Source organism: Schistosoma haematobium, chromosome ZW (genome assembly GCF_000699445.3).
Source record: "Schistosoma haematobium chromosome ZW, whole genome shotgun sequence".
NCBI classification, from domain to species: Eukaryota; Metazoa; Platyhelminthes; class Trematoda; order Strigeidida; family Schistosomatidae; genus Schistosoma; species Schistosoma haematobium.
Window position 1 is genome coordinate 71,066,672 of NC_067195.1, and position 23,179 is coordinate 71,089,850.

The following is a 23,179-nucleotide window of genomic DNA, read 5'->3' on the forward strand; positions in this document are numbered from 1 at the left end:
TTCCTGGTTCTCCATGGTGGTCTAGCTTCAACTGACTCGTGATCTTAACCATTGAAACAATTATAAGTTTTAAAAATAAACAAATTTATTTAATTAAATATAGAATACACATACGTCTTTACAAAATTATTATCAAATAAAAATGTATATTTGAATGAGGATTTTTTAAAAAAGGTATCATCCATATTATTGAAAAAATAGATAAACTAATATTCATTTACTATTTAAGATAAGATTTTATTATTTCCATTTATCTATTCATTAATGATTGGATTACCATCATCATTTTCTTTGATTTCATTAACGATATCATTAGATGTATGTAAATCATCTAAAATTATTTGTCCTAATCTTTTACTACGTATAGATTCATTATGAAAACTTTTAATTATTAATTGACCAATAATTGGCATATTTGTTAATATTTTTAATGAATTTTCAAAAATTTGATTTAATATTGTTTGTATTTTAAAATGATCATCATTATTTTTAATATAAATATATTGATAACTACGTTTTAAACCATTTGGTGATAAGATACCTAATATTATTACATTTTTCATATAGGGTGTAAAATAATACACTTCAATTTGTTTATAATATAATGTATAACGTTTATAACGATTTGTATTAGTTATATAACGTTTTATACGTAAACAATCTTTACAAAATAATAAATATAAACGTATAGAACATATTGGTTTAATATGATCAATTTCATTTTCTGCAATAGTTCTATCAAATAATTGTGATTTATTTTTAATTTTTAAATCATGTATTAAATAACCATAACATAAATGATAAATTGATTCAGTATAATTGATTGATTGATTGATTTCTAATTGATTATTGTTTTCATTTGTTGTCATGATGATGATTAATAAATAAAAAAAGAGAAGATTTTTGATTATTTATTTTATTGCACTAATCAGTAATATAGATAGATAGTTGAATAATTTGATAGTAATATGATCTAAGTTAAAATTTACAACTGAATTGTTTTATTTCCAATTCTATTTTATTTTATTTGTTTTTATTTTTTCTTACTTCTTTAATGATCTGATTCGTTAATTACATAAACATTTTTGGTAAAATATATTGATTGAATGTTTTCCGTTTTCTTTTTTTTCTTTTTTTCTTTTTTTTTTACAAAATTATTAGATGACGAAGTTATGTGTTTCTATGTGTGTGTGTGCGTGTGTGTGTGAATATTTTATAGAAAATTCACATTTAAAAAATTGTACTTTCCATGATAAATTTGATTGATTTCTTATAATCATTAATAATCAATAATAATAATAACACGACCAAACCATCCAGTTCAGAGAATAAAACTCCATCAAAATGAATTATGTGTATTTATCTGTGAGTATATGTGATTATATGTTTCAAAAAAATTATAACAAAGATATAAATGAAGAATAATTTTTTTAGAGATAATTTTTCAGTTCAGATTCTATAATTATATATCTGAATTGAATGATCCATTAAGAGCTTAGATTTAAGACAAATCACATTGTTTAAAATTATAGCATATGAATTTAGAATTAATTCTAATAACGTAGCGGCCTGCTTGAATATTTAGGCTACCTGTTCCTCCGATCTAGATATTTCATCAAGTTAACTGTTTTCTTGTTTGTTTTAACCCGTCATTATGTCTATTGTGCTCACAATCTATTCAGGCGCGTTTATGAAAAGTTTACAACCTTTTGCTAAACGGGTTACAAGAAGGTACAATCAGCGACATCATAGTGGCTGGCAATATGCATTGAAACGAATGAACATTAATCAAATGTGGATTACCGAACTCCTAACATCTAATTGGTCATCAATCAAAATTTATCGTCACAATCGATCAAGATATAAGAAAAGGAAACTTGTTGAAATACTTTATGCTGAGAATTCTATATTGTACCAAAATTATAATATTGAATAAAGCTTCTAATAACAAAAAACATCAATGTTACGATAACTAATATGAAGTATTGATTTGAATAAGTTTACATGCTAAATGAAATTATGAGATGTAATGACCAAAGATCAAATATTGTATTATATACTTCCAATTTATATTTCTAAGAAATTATACCAAGTACAATGTAAGGATCGTTAAAAAAATGGTTATCTTGAATAAACCGGTTTAGTATTATTAAAATAATAAGGAACTGAATTATAAAGAAACGTTTCTAAAAAAGATATCCATCTAACTCTTGTTTACAGTACCTCAAATGAAAGAAAAATAAATAGGGTAAATGTGTTGAATGTACTATGCGTTCTAAAATGAATGCTCTGATTTATCTCTGATATCGATTTCTAAGCTACTGTGAAAGACTCTGTTAACTGAGGTAAAACAAAATAAGGACAATTCACTTTTAAATTTGAATTTATGAATGTGATAAATTATTGAGCTATTCTGAATTAGTCAGTGATATAGAATTTTTAATAACATAACATTTTCAGAAACTATGTCTTTTCTCTAATGTTAGCTTAGGCTCTTTAAACCATTAGAACACACCTAACCAAGATTCGTGTATATCCGTTAAAGATGATACGTGGTGGTAACAAACCTCACATAAAATTCGTAGCTGAAAACCGAGCACATAAAGTATAGTTGTAAAGGAATTTCTACCGCTAGAATTCTTTACCATTATTCAAAAAACTTGTTCTGGTTTAAACTTTTTCTTTACTTCCAATAATAATAATAATAGCGCACAGTCGCAAACCGATTGGATATAAACAAACTCCGTACTGATGTAGTACTGTCCAGTTTTTATAACAACTATTGTTATTAACAGTCTAAAAACAAATTGAAATGACCTTAAATAAGAAGTATATCAATGAAATTTCTTTATATATCTCCATAAACAATGCCTACTTCAAAATGAAATCTCATTCTCAATCGTTTTGACCTGAGTGAATTAAAAACCACTTCAAAACCGTTTATCATTTTGAGTACTTTCTGAACTTTTCTTAATACATTATTGCCATGGGCTCGATCCCCGGTGGGTTGTGGGGTTACGCTACTGTGCAGCCAAATACTAGAACGAGGCATACGTCTACTGCTTTCTGATTACCAGTAGCATTATATCCTAATTTGATTTGTAATAAAATGAATGCCTCGTAATAATGCATACGCTGAAGCAGTATACAAAGTGTAGGACTGGCAGTTTAACGAAAGTAAACGTTTTATGAATATAGATGAAGTAAACGTATTTAATGCATGTACTACTTTATTCCTTGTGAACCAAGTAAAGTGCTCCAGTGGTATCGTTTTTTATCAGTCGTTAAAGATGATTGAGATTCGAACACTGTATTGGTAATAAATAAATTTGATATATATAAATGATAAGAATGGAGGTTATGTGAGAATCAAGCAATGTTATTACTGCCTGCTCACAGACGATCCGGGACTCGTATTGTGTAGCAATTGTTTTTACACGTATTTTTTGTTTGAGTCTGTAACCCTCGTCCTTATACAAAACACTTTTTTTGTCATATCTGCGTTTAAATAATTCACAATTAGTTTGAAGAAAACTTGAGATTTGAAGTAACATTAACATAAAAGTAAATAAAAATCAAAAAGTACTTTTCAATTAATTAGCTCATTAAATTCCACAAAATAATAATTGGATGATCTCAAAAGAACTTCATTGAGATGAAAACTATGGTATTTAGTGATAACACAATCACTGATAAAGTAGTTGAGCAGGGAACAAATCTGGTAGTGACTATGGTATTAATGTTAAGCACATAAAGTAGTGGATAAAATCTTCCTTTTTCTACAACTTTGTTTTACAAAATAATACTTCCTTTGGATTTTTATACTATTTAAGGTAGTGGATAGGAAATTAAAAGAAGTTCTAAACTACTAAGAGATAGCTTCTTATATTATGATGCTTACACCAGATTTTTACGCGGTGTAAGTTCTTGATGAAAACTTTGTTCAGTCTAAACGGAAACGCTATAATAGTGACTTATATTACTATCATCTAATGAAATCTTTGAAATGCTTAGTTTTATATTTGTGTACAAAAAAGAATTTCTGAAACCTCCACTTCACTACAGGTTTCTATTTAATGCAATTTTGACGTCAAGAAGTAATCATTATATAAGGGTTCATATTAGAACGAAACGGCTGTCAAGTGTTTTCAGGTTTTCCATGGTGGTCTAGCTTCGAGTGACTCATGAATTCAACGATTAAATAAGAGTTCTTGTTCAGAATGGTTTCACCTAGTTTAAAAATGTATTTAATTATAATTTCACGTATTGTTATCTCTTTTAGCTTATGGTATTTTGACAATTGATTGATTATCTTTAATTACAAAAGTACACAAAAACTATGTTCATTTAGGAGTTCAATACAAAAAAAAAAAGAAGAAAGACTACTAGTGATTTGAACGTATGGTATCATAAACAGATTCCATTGAAACTTAACAAATTTTCACAGATATAACGATGTACAAATTATATATAAATTATAATGCTTATTTAGAGTAAAATATGAGTACACCTACGGTTTGTGTCACGTCCATATAAACACATATAATCTTCATGTTCACCTTGAGCATTTTTGTTTAATGGTATGCAAAATCATTAGGATTCTCTATCTTATATTGTCTGAATGTCATTAAATACGATGTTAACTAGATATAGGGTGATTTCAACCTTTAGGTTATAATTAGAAAAATAATGAATATAAGGAACTTTTAATTAGCTATCATTATTATTAGGGTTTTGGTCTAATGGTCTTATGTGTATAAAATGAATGCTGAAGAAAACATTTTTATTATAAAATCGAATTAATTTTTTTAAAAACAACGCCTTATAATGGTGAATTGTATCACTGTAGTGAACGAGAACATAGATGAGAACAACCGATTATATTGGACACAAAATTACAGAGTTACTTGGTAAAATAGAAAAATCACGTACTCCAATACTTCATTTGCAAAAATGTTCATTAATTGTTTTAGATTTCATTGTTCCTGTATTTCTATACCGATTAATTTCTGTTCCCGTTCATTTGTCTTCTATCTTAACATTCTCTTGCCAGGTATTCTATTACTGATTGACGTTATATACTACATATGTCGATATATTCTGGTTAGTGTTTGAATAGAATGCTGGTGAGAGGCCTATGCTCCTTCACGAGGAGTAACAGGCGTCAGTTAAGTAAGTAATGTCGACATAAGTAGTACACACCACAAAAACAGTAATGGTATTCAGCTGACAAATTTTTGGAATAGTATTTTCCTTGTCATGTCATGATTGTAATATACAAGATATCATGTCATACACGATTTCTTGTGTTTCATTATTCGTCATTAAATAATAAATGGATATGTTGTTTAATTGTTACTACGTTGTTGGTTTTAAGCGTTGGTGATTTCATTTGCTTCAATTAACAACCTGAGAATTTTTTGAATTCCATCCAGTTCTGAGTTGCAAATACATGGTTTTCGGTCAGTCAGTCATCATACACATAAAATCTTTTACATAAGTCCAACGGAAGTATATATATATGTCTTTCCACTAAACTCAGTACTTTATGAATAAAATTAACCGCCATAATACTGTTCTACCAACCTGTAATAGAGTAAACAAGACGAAGTAACTGAACCGAAGTTAAGATACTGGATTATATTGTTGTTTAATGAAGATTTTCACTTCGCCTTCCTTTGTCATTGATCGTGATTTTATAACATTACCATGAACAAACTTGCTTGTACGTACTGGGTTTTACATTTGATTTTTTTCGTATAAGCACGTTATTTATTCTCTGAAGAAGCTAATCACACTAAGTAATTTTACATCGAAAGATCAGTGTTTGTCTAATTAGATTATTACAAATATACGATACATTCTCATTATTACTGTATCAATACGGTTATATTAAGTGGTATTGGGATAATGATGGAAATTACTTATATGACTGAATTATTCTTTACTGCCGTTTCATGTTAGCAGACTACATTTTATAACTCTGTAGCAACTATAATGTACCTAACAAATGTGTGGGAACCAATATCAAAAGACGTATGGCTAGTCTGTTCAAAAACGTGTTTTCTAAAAAACAAATACAACTGGTCATCGAATAAATCTAGAATTTTTAAGTCATTGGAAAACATTAAAAACGATTACCAGATACGTTAGTTATTAAAATGCTTGTCAAATATTCGGATATTAGCTTATAGCGTTATTCAAGACGGATGTTTTGTGTTAGTTGAAACTCATTAGCTGAATGTAAATAAATATTATTATTAATACCCAAGTTCGGAATCAAACTTTGTACCCGTTGCTTTTAATTCCAACGCGCTGTTTACGAAATCATCAGGTCTAAATAACTACTGTTGTATATACAACAGCATTATTCATGAAGAAAATTTCGCTTGATTGAAGCTCATAAACTGCATGTCTCTTAATTAGTGTTGATGTAATAATTAAGCATCACATTTAGTATCTACCACTTTAAACGCCAATGTGTAATAAACAAACCTATTGATTGATGGTATCTACCAAATGGAAAAAGACCAGTATAGCATTTGTTATACTTAGTAAGAATTTCTGTCAAACAGTGGTTTTTTATTGTCCATAATCATTGCAAATTAAATTAAAAGTCATACCTGTTCTACAAGTGAGTGACTATTTGAACTCAGTTGCTAAGTGGAGAACGCTTTGGGAGTTTGAATCGAGTGAGTATCAACTGCACACCCAGCTGACCAGTTCCACGTAGGACGAAATGCTCGTCATGATTCCCACTAATAACCATATTCCAATTATTCTACGAGAAATTGTGACAATAGAAGTATGTAAGTAATCTGCACGAGATGAACATATGACGAAATGCAGCCAAAAGTATCAACAATAGGATAACCCGAAAATCTTTGTAAACTGGCTTACTTTTCTCTTTGTTTATTTTACGCGTTGAATAATGATGAATCAGTTTCCGCTAGTACATTCTGTAATTAAGTAGATCACACATTATTTACGAAAGCTACAAAATTATTACTTATATAGATAGTTGCTGACATTGGAACCTATTATAGACATCTGTTTATAGTTGGAACCTATATATTGAATTTACCTACTTTTCATTGTTGATGTTCACATAAAGACTTCTACTCAGTACCAATAATTTCGAACACCAAAAAGCGGCAGTGACTCAGTAGGGTATCGTACAGTCCTTCAGATGGTTTGTTTGTAATCATCAACACCAGTATTCATATATATTCGTCTTAGGAATCTTAGATAAAAAATAAACATGCACCTTGTATTACACTTCTAGACAAGTATTTATTCACTTTATAAGGAAAATCAATACTCATACATGCACTTATGATAGGAATATCCCAACAGACAACCATCAAGTTAAATCAAGCTAAAACAACGGTAAAATTGAACATTACGATCAGTAAAAGTCTTCAGACGTAACTGTGAAGAGAAAAAAGGTTTTAATAATTAGTTATTCAGTCAGTCATAGTCAAAATACTGCTCAGCGCACATATTCATTTAGGCAAGTTGCTACATCACAATAGTGACAAGGTAAATTTAAGAGGATGACGAGAAAAATATTAGAATTACGTAGCAATGAAAATGTTGAGAAAGATAGGTTATTGAGAATATTGTTCATAAAGACAAAGTGGAAGTGTATGTATGAAAGAAGACCGGAAGTGAAATCTAGAATAAAAAAGGTCAATCCAACTCAGAGAATGAGGTCAATCAGTGTCTGCAATCACTAACAGCAGTTATCCAAAGGACTCCTACCCAGGTCATTTACATCTTCATACGAATGATCAATAAGCCTACGGACTGATGTAACGCTTTCATTTGTCGATCCTTGACTTCTATCCAGAATACTCGTATACTGGTATTGGTTTAGCATACGTATGTGAGAGATGCTTATTTCTGTTATATGAATATTCTTTGTGCTCAAGTTTAAATTCATAAACAATCCTTTTACACTTTAACAAATTCATCCAGAGTTATGAATTACCAATCACTGGTATCCCAGGCCATTATCTTTGAGTTCATTAACCAGAATTCATTATCAGGCATTGGATTAAAAAATAGACCTTTGTATTCGACATGCTTGTGTTTTTGTTTCTGAAGTGATATGAGTTATTGATAAATTTCATCCTGACAACTAAGTTATTTTTCCTTTTTAATGAAATTATTTACATGATAAATTGACTAAAACAGATAACTGAACATCGCAAATGTATCCTCACATCCTGAAGAAACAGTTCACAAAACAAAGAAACACTGATTAATTCATTATGTAAATAAGGGAAGTGATGACGTAATTTATATACAGTGTATCCAACCATATCTAGGTTTACATAGTAATTTCAAATGATTCAATTTTGAAAATGGGTATAATTTTAGTGCTAATATTTGCATTTTAATATAGTGGCTACTCACTAGTAACTGATATGCACAGACATAATTCTAATTTTTTCTAAGCATAGTATTTCAAAAACTTTTTTTGGAGTGAATTTAAGCAGAAATGGTAAAGATGTATGTTATGACTAGCCATCAGTTGTCATGACTGCGTAGCCAATTGTTTTGTCTGGTCGTCGCTAACTGTTATGTTATAATCACTTATTATTTATACTTGTAAAACAAGGAATCACTGCGATTCCCAGAACGCGAAGTGAGAATACCAAGACTGGCACATTGGAAGATTTAACCTCGAAACACAACGATGACCATAGTTGAAAATACACTCATTTATATATTGTTTGTACACCCAGTTTGATGATTAATTAGGATGAAATCACATGTATGAAAAATGTCCAGAGTTATAATAAATGACATACTGAATGTCATTCTGTGCATAATTCATATTAACTGAATACAAGAATATCGTTTCTTCAACATACATCACACTCCAATAGATTAATGTTACACCGAACAAAATATCACACTGGGAAACAAAACAAATACTACACTGAGTAATTATCACACTGTTGAATAAATATCACAATCAGTAAAAGAATGTAATTAGGCTTTTTAATCTTGTCATATCATTGTGTATTTCCTTTGCCCAGCTTGCCTATTGATTTTCACTTTTCATAAATTATACTCACTAGCGACTAACTTTAAGATGAACGTTTAGAATTTCTATCCAATTTATGTCTAATTTAATCTGTTAAAATCCATGTTGACACGAAAATAATTTAAGCACACATCTATCAGCATGGTGTTCCAACTATTAAATTACTAAAATCTCTACAAAACCTCATTCTGATAAAGTTAAAAAGTCTAAAAAAGTAGTGTTACAAATAAAGATCTTAAATATCACAGTGGGTTATGAAACTACGATTAAGGTAAAAGATAACAACCCTGAAATGGAAATAAAACGATTACGTGACCTAATACTTAAATGGATAGATTTAGATTAATCAATCTTTTAAGAATAAAATTATTAACCTGAAAGGAATTTGATGTAATGACGAAATTAAACAGTAGAAGAGAATTGGGAAAAATAAATTACTAAGTTATTTATTTACTTATTTATTTGAACACATAAATATTGGTACAAGGTGGCACCAAATATACATGCGCCACACAGTTACTAAGTTGAAAGAAAGCAAATAACGTTCTACTTTTAGAATCTCTAAATCAGATTTTAAACATTTGATAGAAATAACCTCAGTAAATTTCAACAGAATAGAGGTTACGTAATTTTATATAGCTTGAAAAAATTTCAGATTCTTATATAATATCCTATGTCATCAAAACTCGAATTAATTGGATTATTATTGAGTGTTTTTATTCCATTTGACCAAAGAATTACGAGAATATGTTTATGGAATCTAATAGGTTGATTGTACAAAATGTATATTCAGCCATATCCAGAATTCAATGCTTGCTTTTGAGTAGTGTTATAATCAAACGATTACTATGAAAGGAATCCTTTCACTGTAAGTTGACACTTAATATGATTATGTGTTTATATCTAGACATACAAAATTAAGATTTGATTTTTGTGAAAGCAACAGCGTAAACCATATCCAGCATGTTTTCAATAATACTAGATTTCGAAATTCATCCGAGTTTTTTTATAACTAGCCCGAGCGATAGTATTCGTGAGTCAATTTAAAAATTACTGTACGTGTAGATTTTCAAGAACCTGTAACAGTCTTGACCAAACTATGCGTGAAACGAACCGACCAATACTGTGTGTATGATATATCAAAAACCTCGTCTATTCTGGTACTATTATATTTTCCTATAATACTTATTAAAGAGAACTGTGCGTATATTGGATTGACAACAATTATGGCACATACATAGATAATGATAGTTTATTCTAAACTAGTATCACCACTGATTCGCTCCACATTATTGACATATTAGTGGCAAATGTTAATTTATAAATGGCGTCGTTTTATGTAATAATTTCCATCTTTTAAATATGTCCCATCTATTTATATCAACCTGGTCAGGTATATGGTTTGATATGGATTGTATGATAATTTTCGAAATGTGTTATGTTCATCATTATCATTTGTTTCACTTAAAATACTAAGTTTAATGATGAACAGGTTTTTAATCCATATGATATAAATCTCTGCTGCCATTTCGTCTTTGAAATCAATGTAAATTCAAGTGGAATTTCTTCAAACTATGGTTTCTTCACAGATTTTACTCCATTAATAGTGAATTTAACAATTTATAAATCCTTATATTAGTTGATTGGTACATACATACTGAACACTCTTAAAATATGACATGAGAATGAGCAATCGTATTTTCAAGAAATACGGGTTGTAGTGACAAAAATGAGAATTATTCACTTCAAAATTCTAATTATACCGTATACGAATTTTCTGTATGATCCATGTACTAATAAAAATCCTGTGCTCACTAGTGAATAACATCTAGATTCAATTCTAAAAGTCCGAATGAAAAGCTATGACTAATAGTGTCCAACTATGTTGGTTGTGAGACAGTTATCATCACAGAGGTAATGGTTGATGGTGGCTCAGTATAGTGAAATAACTGTGGTCAGACATATACATCACAGAACTCTGTCCCGGTGATCTAGAGAGTAAACGTTCGCGTGTGAGACTGATCTTCCTGTATCCGACCTCCGGTAGAGTCGTGCGTGTACATTACTGAAGAGTACTATATTAATATAAAACAACTCTCCAGTACTTCCTGAGTTGCAGGAATGGTCTAACTAAAATTTTTCCGTGATATAGACAATCAAAATACCTCCTATTCTGATATGTGTCATTTAATTTAGATTGGTTCAACAGTTATTGTACAAGTATTTATTACTGACTATGCGAGTAGATCTATTCCAACTTCATCGAATAAACATAAGTTGTAAAAAAATAACTAAACTAGTAGTTAGCTAATATAATAATCAAAAGAACATCTATTTATTCGTACTATATACAAAAATGCTTTGAATTAATTTTTCTGGTTAACGTTTTTAGCAAGTTAGTTTTCTACGAGGTAAGGACCGGCAGTAACCCCAGAGGTGTTCCAGGCGGAGTTTATAAATGGAATGTTGTCGCCAGGACACAAAAACATTAAAATGAATGAAATATTTGTTATCAGTAATTACAATGAAATATTTACTTTTATCATCTACACTAAATGATACAGTCTTTATGGTAACAACCTTCACATTATATCAAATATTGTTCATGTTAATTGAACACTGTAACCTTTGAAACTTTCATTATCTAATATAATTTTTATTTATCAGTCATTGCAACAACATATTTTATCAATTCACTTGGTATTGTTTGGCTTGTATCTTGTACCAAGTGAATTTAAATTCACTCCATTGCACAAGCAAGTGGCTATCAGGACTCAGTAGCTGAGTGGATAACGTGATGGAGTTTGAAGCGGATGGTACTGGGTTCGAGTCTCAGAGTGAACATCAACTCTGAGATGCAGGTACACACAGCTGACGAGTCTCAAATAGAACGAAACGCGCATTCTGGGTTCCACTATTAGCCACTATCCATCATTGCGTACAAAAATATTTTATCAATGTAAATACAATTATTGACATAACACATATAGTCACATTAACGTGATACATTAGTTCTTATTTCTTTATTTACATACTAAATTTCTTATATAAGTGGTTAGAAAAGTCTGTGTTAAACATCGGCATATTCTGAAGAGCACTTATGCCATTATATTAGTTATATAATATACCCTTGTGGGCCAGGGTAATTTTACATTGGTTTTCAGGAGAACCAGACACCATCCGGACTTTCACGTAAAAACCCAAACAATGCCATTATACAAAATAAAAATAAGTTACATAGAATGAAAGAAAATATTTGAGAATTTTTCTCCATTTTTTTATATCCATTTCAAGTTATTTATTATAATCTGTAATCATTATATATATCAGTGAAATAAATTTATGGCGAGACTATAATCTATTCATGAACCAATCAGATATAAGAGAATAGATCTTGAATTTTGGCACGAAATTTATACATCTGTTTGGTCAAATAGCATTTTGACATTTTAAGTTATGTCAGTTCGTGATGAAAATATTAAATGTAATTCTTAACCCTAATCATGAATTGTAAAACATAATTCGAATTCCTCAAATTAATTTATAACCCTCTTAGATATTTAGGTGAATATGCTCAAAGTCACTTTAGCGTCGCTCAAACATCGTTTATAAACTATGGTCTCATCAGATATTTCATTAAAAACAGTACATAGATTTGCATACATCTATTGTTTCAAAGATATTTCAATATATGACAATCAAATTAATTATCTGTCAATTCTGAAAAGCCACTAGTTCTATGATGTCTTAACTTAGTTACATAAAATTTCCATGTTAAGAAACAAATGTATGTATATATCTATGCATGCAACTGCTAGCAAAATCCATTATTCAGTGTGGAGATTTGTGTTTATTTGTCGTAGAAACTTATGATTAAATATAAATAGTCTCTGCTAGTATATAAATCCAAATGACGAAACCCGAATAAAAACGAAACACTCATTCTATATTTAAATACTGAAAATGACTCAAAATACAACTAACTGATCATCATTAGCAGTAAAGGAGTTGTGGAGATTATTAAGTTTTTAATTGAGGGAATTCTCGGGGTTCTAGTGAGAAGCCGTGACCAGTGGAGCTAATCCGTTTCGGGTGGAGACAGATATCTAACTCAGTGCAATGGAAGATGGTTGCGCAATTGTGTGGATTGATTGACATTAACACCATTGGGTACCGGCTCAGTGGTCCAGTAGGTTAAGCGCTCGCGAGTGGCATCGTGGATGCGCACTGCCGAGTAGTTCCACAATAAGACGAAATGGCCGTTCAGTGCTTCCAGGTTTTCAATGGTGGTCTAACATCAATCGGTTCATGATCTCAATTAAAAAATTGATCATCATTAGATTGTTTCCTAGTTGATCTTTTTCATTACAATCTACATAAATATGAAGAAGCCTCATTTAAATTAGGAACATCGCTTACTTTTACAACTTCTTAATTTAAAATGTTTAAAAAAAGTTAATTAAGTGTTCAAAGGTGCATAGACCTTTCATTTTTGATACATCCTTTAATGTTGTATTGGCTCTGATGTCACTAACATATTTACTAGCTATAGTACTTCACTTGTTAGGCGATCGATTGGCTAAAAACAATTCCGAAAACATCAAAATGTTAATCAAAACATCAGAAAAATAGTTGATTGATCACAAGTAGATTTATTATTTAGATTCATAACTCATGTGATTATATAATTGAAATGTAAAACAATAGTTCAGGACAATTAATAAATTTCATTACATATGTAAATGTAATTTTTATTTTCAAACTGAAAAACAGATAGTACTTGATGAACCACAAAAGAAATACTAACAATTATTATGATAACAAACAGTCTATGACTAAGATTACGCAACAATATTATAAAGTGACTTTTCTATGGATGACAATTTAACATGACCATAGTAAATCTTAAATAATAGTTGTTCGACATTCCACATTGACTATTTATTTTATTATTATTATTAGCTTCATTCAATATTACAGTTTTGGTACAATATAGAATTCTTAGCACAAAGTATTGGAAGAAGTTTCCGTTTCTTATTTTTTGATCGTTTCTGACGATAAACATTGAGTAGTCGCCAGTTAGATGTTAGTGTGGTGTGTGCTACTTATATGGACATAAGTAGTACATGATGTTAGTCGTGAATAGAAGGTCTGGCAGCAGAGAGACAAGAGAATCAAACAGTAAAGAATGGAAACAGGATGCAATTTGTATGAAAATGCAGGAACAATGAAGTCTGAGTCATTTTGAGACAATTGGTGGACATTTTGCAAATTAAGCATTTAAAACAATTAGTCCCTTTGATAAATTTCGATAATGTAATTAGAGGACGAAGATTATCAGAAATATGTGATATATTAGCGCAATACATTTAGAACAATCTGATCACACATATACTTGTTAAGAGCATTTATATATAAAAATAAAAGGTCAACTAGACTGGAACCGGGGTAAGAGGAGATAAGGATAATAATAATAATGTGAACACAATTTGAAACCTAATCACTCTGGATAATAAGTCAACATTACTAGGGTAGGCTTGAGGTAAGAACAAACTGTTTTTGAACACACAAAGGGGGTTTGAATTTTCGTATGGCTAAGGCTTCAATAAACCTTAATATACGACATTTTACACTTTTATACAACACCACAAAAGCTGAGTTTAGATCAATCTTGTGACCTGTTTCAATTATATGTTTAGCAATAGAGGATGATGGATGTTTATCCTCTGCTCTTATTGGGTCACCTGGTTGTATTTGTTTCTGCAGCCAGATTGTTCGAAATATATTGCGTTAATATATCACATAGTTCTGATAATCTTCGTCTTCTAATTACATTATCGAAATTAAGCATTTACTTTATGATTGTTAGATTTTATTAACAAGTCCTGTAATTTTGTGTTAAATACATTCGATTATCCCCAACCGTGTTTTGTTCACTACATTAGCAGTTCAGTAATCGTCATATTCTTTTCGACGCATAGTGCTAGCAACTAAAATGTCTCTGATTGTGCTTTTCCTAACTTGTGCTCACCCGAATAGGTTGTGCAATTAATTGATACAATGTTCTGTTGAAACAAACAAAAGACAGATAATTTGTTGAAGTATCTAGAGGACAGGAACATTTAGCCCAGATATTCAAACAGGCCGTCGTCCCAATTTTATATGCTTCTAAGTATTTACCATCTGAGTTATACTTATACTTAAATTACTAGATAACTTATACGCAAGTGCCGTTTATGGCGTATGCATTTAAAAGTTTCCAAATAATATCATGAATTTGTGAAAATCTGTTAGGAATTTTGGTTGAAATAAAAGCATACGTAACGGTAAATGAAAAAATAGATTAACGATCGAACGATTGATAATACTATAGACATGTTTAAGGTAAATAAAATAAGAATCTAACCTTCCAAATCTCACATTCGAATTACAATGTTATTTCTTTTGAACCAGATTCAATGTTTGAAACATTAGATTTTATGAATCTCATTACAACAAATGACCAACCATTTATTATGTAATAAACAATTGTCTTTATACAATAATCTGCATAAATACTCATTGTAACTGAATATATATATATATATATATATATATATATATATATATATATATATATAACCAAAGATGGATAATGGCTAGCAGTGAAATCCAGAACGCGCGTTTCGTTCTGTTTGGGACTCGTCAGCTGGATGTGCCTGCATCTCAGAGTTGATGTTCACTCTGGGACTCGAACTCAATACCGTACATCAATGGGAAGATTCAAGTAAAACAATACCAAATGTATATATATATATAGTCTCTAGAACTCAACATAAAATAAGCTTAATGGGTGAGGACAACATTTTCGATAAGGTGAAGAAAGAATTGCTTTTATTTTTAATACAATTGAGGTTTTTTCTATGTATTTAAGTTAAAGTTTGATCAAACAGCAAAATAAATTACATTTCATTCCAGTATCTTGGACAAATATAATTGATAATGAACTAGTGACCATCGTGTAAGTTAATGGATAAAAACTGTATACGTCCAGAATGTATGTATTTACTTTAGTGGGATGTAAGTAAATATGACAGATGCAGTCAAAAGTGCTATTACTTTGTACGTATAACTAAAGTGTAGTTTTGATTAGGCTATTTTCATAAAATGTTTGCATATATGATTTAATTTAACGCTGAGGAAGGTCTTCAATTTTTAATATCTTAAACAAAATCCATTATGTATTAGCCACTTGATTCTTCGTTTTGGTAAGAGGATTCCTTTGACTGGTAGGAATTCCAGCACCAAAATAATGGCATTATGTACGGATGCTTCAGTTTCTTATACTGATTTTAGTTAATTGGACTAACAGCAAGATCATTGTGTGTGAATAAAGATCTCGGAAAAAAGTAGGAAACACTTTAATTTCAAATGTATCTCATCTAACAGACATTCGTATATACATAATGAGAGTAAGAAATATAATTCACTATTATCCGAGACAACGTAAGCGTTTCAAAGAGTTAATTTGGTGTCTCTAGAAATCAATTTTGTAGGTAAAGTTTTTCCCTTATTTATTTAATAAAAAATGTTTCCAACATTGTCTTTTACAGGGAAATCTCCCATGTACCATGTTATTCAAATAGTTTTAAATGGAAAATTCCTTGAATGTAAGTGATCATTATTCATGGTACCTTTGTAACAGAATTTGACCGAGGTAAAATATTTAGATGACCATCATATTCAGAATTCGTTAGAAAGCATACCATTTCATTCTCATTATTTTACTTACTTACGCCTGTTACCTTCCCCCCCCTCGTTGAGCATAAGCCGGCGACCAGCATTCGCCAATTCACTCTGCCCTGGGCCTTCCTTTTTAGTTTTATCCAACTGATGTTCATTTTCCCCATATCTGTCTCCATTTCTCGGCGTAATGTGTTCTTTGGTCTTCCTCTCCTCCTTTGGTCTTGAGGATTCCATGTGAGGGCTTGTCTTGTGACAAAGTTGGATGCTTTCCTCAATGTGTGTCCTATCCACTTTCAGAGCTTCTTCCTGATTTCTTCCTCCACTGGAATCTGGTTTGTTCTCTCCCACCGAAGGTTGTTTCTGATAATGACTGGTCAACGGATACGGAGTATTTTGAGTAGACAACTGTTAATAAACACTTGTATCTTCTGGATGATGGCTTTCGTAGTTCTCCAAGTTTCCGCCTGGAGTCCCCTGGAGCTGCTGCCAGTCCCTAGCCTGGATAAAGGAGGAGGGTTGGGCATTGGGTTAGCGACGCCATCCCATAGAGAACTAATTCGTTAAAAAAAACGCTAACCAGAAAAAATAATTCAAACCATTTTCATCCTTTTACCTATTAAATTTTTTAGTCTATTTGTTTCGCATTTTATAGGGTATTGTTTATTTGTAACATAGATGTTTTGTCTCCATATACTTTCAGACTGCCATAAAAGTAAGTGAAATAGATGTGGGTACACCTCAATTTTCAAATATTTAATCACTTTTAAACTCAGTCTCAAACTGGATGTATGAAAATTTTCGTCTGAATTGCCAACTTTGACATTCCGACAAATAGGTTCATTTTTAGGATGTTCATATGCTATGTAAATTACATGTTAAAGTGAAACACGATTCGATTGATCGAACTCTGTTTTCATAAAGACTTATTAAGACTAATCTATTCGGTTGAAAATGATTAAAATAGTGATCTAGTGTAATCGATATGATCTAGAAATATCATGAATGTTAAACTAATCACTCGTTGTTTTGCAAAAAACACATCCAGAATATTATCTCTCCATATCAGTCGATTTGCGTACTAATCAATTATATTATTATGACCACTCGAATTATCAGATTTGTTTCATATATTACCAGAGAAAATCACAATGCATTAGACTACCAATATGTTATTCGATCGTGTATGCAGGCTAGATTTTCAACCAAGCTGTTTATATGAAATCGTGAATGGATATGGTTGGAAAAAAAGACTATTATATGATTATCTGGAAATTGTACAATGTTTTTTATGTATGCTATTTTTATAATACTGTTCTCAAAAAAGTCAAATTTGAATAAATTATAGAAACAAAACACTAGAAGGATACAAATCTTATTAAGGATTCTTAAATTCAGTAGTAAAAACACTTGTCTTAATGTTTTATCTCCTGTGTAATTCGGTCAATTGAGTGTTTGAACATCTTCATCGTTTGTTTATGAATCCATGTTCGAAATAATATGATAAGTGTTTATTTTGATGACTAAGTTATTTCAACAATGTCTAGACATATTGAAATGACGAAAGACTACTTCATCAAGATGTAAGTGATATGTTTCTAAAACCCGTAATCTTTATCAGAAATGCTTAGTTTAAAAGAATTCAGATAATCAATATTTCAGGCTACCAGTTAGTTTGTGTTAATCAGTAATTAATTACTCATTAGAATATTTTGAAGAATTCAGTTTTAAATGTCTTTCATCACAAACTGTCTTAAAGTTGGTGGTCAAAGATTGGGTTTTATTACTTTGTCCATTTCCACAAAACATTCACTTGATAAGATGACCATTGTTTTGCTCACACTATCAATACTTGAAGTGTTATTTTAAAATTGTATTTCTAAAAAATACTATTAGATGGTTGTTCTGCACATAGACATCCTGTTAAATACTACTAGTGATTTTCATCAAAAATATACGTACATTGGCATTAATTTAGTTTGTAATATTCATAATGAAGTGCTGGATATTAATACCCAGTTTTCAAATAAACCTATTTTAAGTAATGATATAAATGAGTGATTTGTAATGTCAGTTATTATGTTAAGCCCATATACCTTATTCTGGCTTTCGGACAGCTCATCCTATTCATTCTGCTTGAGTCACATTCTGACCTTGTTATTTATTCGCTTATCAATCTTGACTGTTTTTATATGAGCGCGAAGGTGCGTGTACATTTCTTATCCCATTACTCATCACATGTCTGTAACTTACGTTTGTGTAACTATAAATATTGACCAACGCTTGGTTGAAGAGGATTTAACTTATCCGCCATCTCCACTGCGCGTCCTTTTGCTTTGTTCTATTAGATTCGCTTTATATACAAAATATATGTATTCACAAGTCCATTCTCGTTATTTGACTTATTTAATTCCATTATTGACTAACGCGATCAAAGTCGATGATTATATACGAGGATAGGCGATAACAAACGATCATAAGATCTAGTTGGAGTCAGATCCCGGGCCACTAAAGTGGAGAGCCCTTTCGACGACATCGTTCGATCTAAATGATCATTAAATAACAGGCCTCCACAGATTCCTTTACTAAAACCAAGATCTAAATAGCTTAATAGACACTTTAATCACATTGCTTAGATGATATTTTTGTTTCAAAATCAGTGGATCAACAATTATTCTCTGATGTTTGATTTTTACAGTCATTAATTAAAATCAATATTTCTCATTCAGTACCATTTATGATTTTCTATGTTCACTTTCGGCAAACCATAGAACTCACTATATTCAGATCCATTAAAGTTATGATCTATATTTCAGCTAGTAAACGACACTAAAGTGTAAAATGTAACTGTATTAATTTTCAGAATTTAATTGTTTCTCAGTGAAATATTAATCGTGCTGACTAATTTAATGCAGTCTAGAAGACTGCAATAAGCGTCATACCATAATTATTAGCCAGGAAGAGATATATAACGACTCTGTTTGAAGCAAAAAATAACTGATAGTTATTTTCAATCTGGAAGGAATTGATCTTTAGTGTTCAAAGATTTGTTTTATTGGACGATCATGTTAAATCTTGAAAAGAAAAGGTCTAAGGTCGTTATTGTAAGAAAAACGTCTTGATTACAGAAGCACGTTATACGATCTAAGTATATAGTAATTTTATTTAACTTGGTGAACTTCATCTGAATTTTTGAAACATGAAAGATAACACAGAAACCATTTCTTAAACAAATCCGTTTTCACTCTTGAAAAAATAATGTGTAATTTAATCAAGCGAATCCAAATTCAAGTGAGTGATTCCATTAAATGATGTGTTTTACATAGTTTATGTTTATTTATTCCACTCCGCTCTCCCTCTGGAACTGCACTCACATGGCCACGCGTATACTGCCACTGAAAGGGAAGTTCTACTCACTGATTCCTCGCAACGGGAATGTTGCTTACGAAACTAAAAGGACGAAAAGTGAATGTCCAGCACTTTAACCGGGTTAATGAATATAGAGGATCCACCTAGAGGAGTTGGAAAACTCAGATTCCAAACCATTGGTCCACATGGGCTCCAGGATCCTGAGAGAACAAATGGCATATGAATCAATTATTGGTCACCGGCTACCATTGGACTACATCTTCTGACGTTGCTCCACTGCCTTGTAGATTGGACCTCTGTGTCAAAATTTCGGAAAGTGGCTCCCTAAGAAAACCACTTGTTTCGGTTTTGGCTCTCAGGAAGTATTCCACCCCTCACACAAATCAAATGACGAAGTATGGCATATATGTATTCATTGCTCCTTTGTACCAATATTTATATGTTCAAATTTATAAATAAATAATTATCAACAATTAATTCACCAAGTTCTTTGTCTATTCAAATTTTTAGTACCTAAAGTTGTATATGTTAAGGTGAACAACTTTTTTTTCTTTTAATAAGCCAAATACTTAAAATATATTAGTGTAGATATGACTTTATTCATAACTCTTACAACAGTTTACAAAATACAGCTTACAAGTCATAACAATAATAAATTCTAAGTAGGATAAAGTTGTTTTGTCACATGGTTGAAAATGAACTAATAATCGTTTAATCCTGATGTTGAAATTCTAGATATAATTCTTTTCTCATTCATGTAACAATTTTGTGCTGTTTTTTTTAGTATTTCTAAATATAGTCTAATAAGTAGTTTTAAACATTTTCATAAAAAGGATTATATGGTGTATCTATAAATAGTTAATTTTAATAAATGCTCTTTGATAACTTACTACTAAACTATGGAGTTTACACTATTCCCTAAGCATTATATGAAATCATTGTAACAATAGTTAAAAAAAAGAAACTGGGATACGTTGGAAACCCTAGGAATCACTGATTTTTTTCCTTCAAAAGCTATTCTCATTCAAACCCTTATGATACAGAAGAACGCGAACGCTTAACCTCTAGACCACTGATCTAGCATCCTCACTGGGATGAAACAATCGTCTAATGTTTCCAGATTTTTAATGATGGTCTTCTAACATTAATCCATTGATGATATCAATCTAAAATCATAATTGATTGAATATTATGTTATTTCATGCTGATTGAAATCATGAGTCAATTGAAGCTAGACCACCATGGAAAACCTGGAAGAACTGGACGACCGTTTCATCCTAGTATGGGACTCCTCAGCAGTGCGCATCCACGGTCCCACACCCCGCGACGTTCGGACCCAGGACCTACCAGTCTCGCGCCAGGCGATTAACCAACTAGACCACTGAGACGGCATCAATCGGTGTTAATGTCTAACTTCAACCAATCCACGAAGTTGCGCCACCGTACACCATTGTCGATATCTCTTTTATACCTTGAATAAACCTAATGAGAATGTGTTCATGAAACTTTCAACAATTATACACATATAACCATATGTTAAGTGTTATGAAATAAAAGTCTCATTTTCAGTTGACATCTATGATACAAATAACAATTTACATAGAATAAAATCATTCATCTTGATTAACAGTAAAATGTTAATCTCTATGACTGACAGTTTTTAAAATTAAGTCAATTTATTGAAATTAAAAAAAAATCAATATTTTTGCCTAAATCTTTTATGAAAAAGTTATGGTAAGTGTTGTCTTTGTGTAGTTCAACTAGATATTTATCTTTGGATTTAACATTATGCAATTCTTGTGGATTATAAATTGATTTAAACTGTCAATGGAGATATTCCATGTGTTACATTGTACAAATGTTAAAACTCAATAATAAATAGAGCAAAATGGAATCACTAAAATCGAAAATATATTAGAGCTCAGTAGCTAAGTGGATAACGCAATGGCGTTTGAAGTGAACGGTACTGGGTTCCAGTTCCAGAATGAACACCGACTCTGAGATGCAGGTACATCCATCTGACGAATCCCAAATAAGATGAATGGCGAGTTCTGGATTCTACTGCTAGCCATTAGCCATCTTTGCTTAAAATGCTTGTGAATTAAGACAATCTCGAGGTAATACGCACAGGATACACATATGCCAATAAGAGACTGATCAATAGCAATCCTAAACGACAATGAGAAGATTCAAGTAAACAAAACCAAATAAATTTATATTCTCCTTATATTAGAAACATTTGATTTCAAATGAAATCATCCGAGCAATAACTTTGGAACAAATATCAACGTAACATTTTTCTCATCTGTTTTATTTGTAATGACAAGATTTCAATAATTTACTGCATTTGTATTGAAGAATGTGATAGAAAAATATGTTTTTTTTCAACCTAAAAAAGAACTAATCACTTAACACTCAAATAATGAAATAAGATAAGTGAACGTGACTGATTTACGTGAATAAATTGACCGGAAATATAATTATCTTTAATTAGGAAACAACTGAAAACAAGAATCACTTAGTGAAAAGTTGCGTAAGAAGAAGATAACGGAAACGATAAACAAACAAACAACTAAACTAGTTATTCCTGTTGTAGACTACTGCATTTGTTATTTATTATTTTTGAAATCAAAAACATTCGGCTCTCACGACATATTACTTCTTACTATTGATGAAATTTCATTTTATCCAGAGATTATTTAATTTACACCTAAAAAATGATTCGCTACGTTTATAATGTCAGGTTACTTTAAATGCATTAGGGAGATATATCAGTCTTTCAATACACCTTCATACACGTTTAAAGTGATGGTTCTATTTGGTTGGTTGTAAAAATTTATAGTTTTGAAGCACTGCTTGATATTGAGATTTTTATAAACTTCCTACTTCTGAAAGCCATTTATTATTTCAATAAATATTACAGTGAAAATCACCGTAATATTAATAATCTATGCCTATTTATGATTCGATTGCACATTCAATAAGATGTTCAAATTTTACACACACTAAGAAATGGATCCACTATGAATA

At 30.7% G+C, this 23,179-nt stretch overlaps 1 protein-coding gene across 1 annotated transcript; it reads right to left on the reverse strand.

Annotated features, from left to right (window-relative positions):
• Window positions 1–254: 254 nt before the first annotated feature.
• On the reverse strand, window positions 255–869 carry MS3_00004300 (uncharacterized protein; the record flags this gene model as incomplete). The annotated part of the gene is made up of 1 exon (XM_012943036.1): window positions 255–869. One exon carries the CDS (start codon window positions 867–869, stop codon window positions 255–257), a length of 615 nt encoding a protein of 204 aa, XP_012798490.1.
• Between the last annotated feature and the right edge of the window lie 22,310 nt (window positions 870–23,179).